Raw genomic sequence first — 977 nt, forward strand, 5'->3', positions numbered from 1 at the left:
CGGGCGTCGCTGCTGCTGCTGCACCTTCCCACATCGTGCTGCTGCGCGAGCGGGCGCCAGCAGCAGTAGCAGCAGCAGCAGTTTCAGCAGCAGCACCTACATTTGGATCAGCTACTGCAGAGGAAATGCCGCGGGAGCCGCGGCAGCAGCAGCAGCAGCAGCAGCAGCAGGCCTTTGCCTGTACCCGGCAGCGCAGCTGTGCTGCCCGAAGACAAACTCCAGCAGCAGCAGCCGCAACGCCAGCAGCAGCAGCAGAAACAGCAGTCGCAGCAGCAACAACAGCACTGGAACAGAAACTCCCGCCACGCCAAGGCGGCTGCTTGCGGCAGACGCCGGGGTGCGGCAGCAGCAGCAGCAGCAGCAGCGCGCGTCTTTGCTGCTGCCAGCAGCGACGTAATGCAGAGACACTGCAGCGCACTGTGGGCAGCAAAACGAGGGCAGCAGCAGCAGCAGCGCGTGAAACCGGACACGATGGTGCTGCTGCTGCTGCTGCTGCTGCTTTTGCTGTCGACCACGCGCACAGCGAGCTCGGCACAAGAGCACCTGGTTATGTGTCGCAGCAGGAGCTGTTGCTGCAGCAGCAGCCTCAGCAGCAGCAACAGAACCAGCTGCAGCCCCTTCTTCGCCTGCAGCAGCTGCAGCAGCCGCAACAGCTGCTGCTGGAGCAGCCGCGGCCAAATCCACCAGACCCTCCTGTCCAGCCATGGGATGCTGCGCCGTCTCATCCGCAGCAGCAGCACTTCTTGCAGCAGCAGCAGCAGCGACAGCCGCTGCTGCAGCAGCCACAGCAGCAGCATCAGCAGCTAGAGCCGCTTCTACAGCAACAGCAGCAACAGATGCTGCAGCAGCAACAGATGCCCATTCATCAAAGGCAGCAACAGCAGCTTTTGGAGCAGCAACAGCAGCTGCAACAACAGCTGCAGCTGCTGCAGCAGCTGCAACAGCAGCTGCAGCCGCTGCAGCGGCAGCAGCAGGCG

The 977-nt window shown here is 63.4% G+C and overlaps 1 protein-coding gene across 1 annotated transcript in view; it reads left to right on the plus strand.

Moving 5' to 3' along the window:
* Window positions 1-125: 125 nt before the first annotated feature.
* ETH_00040105 (uncharacterized protein) overlaps window positions 126-977 on the plus strand; it is a gene marked incomplete at both ends in the record, with an annotated part of 978 nt that continues 126 nt past the window's right edge. The window contains one exon of the mRNA XM_013376249.1: window positions 126-975. Within this exon, the coding sequence (XP_013231703.1) occupies window positions 126-975 (850 nt within the window). The remainder of the gene's footprint in view (window positions 976-977) is intronic.

The sequence above is a fragment of the Eimeria tenella genome, genomic scaffold (assembly GCF_000499545.2).
Source record: "Eimeria tenella Houghton genomic scaffold, Eth_scaff3282, whole genome shotgun sequence".
Classification (NCBI taxonomy): domain Eukaryota; phylum Apicomplexa; class Conoidasida; order Eucoccidiorida; family Eimeriidae; genus Eimeria; species Eimeria tenella.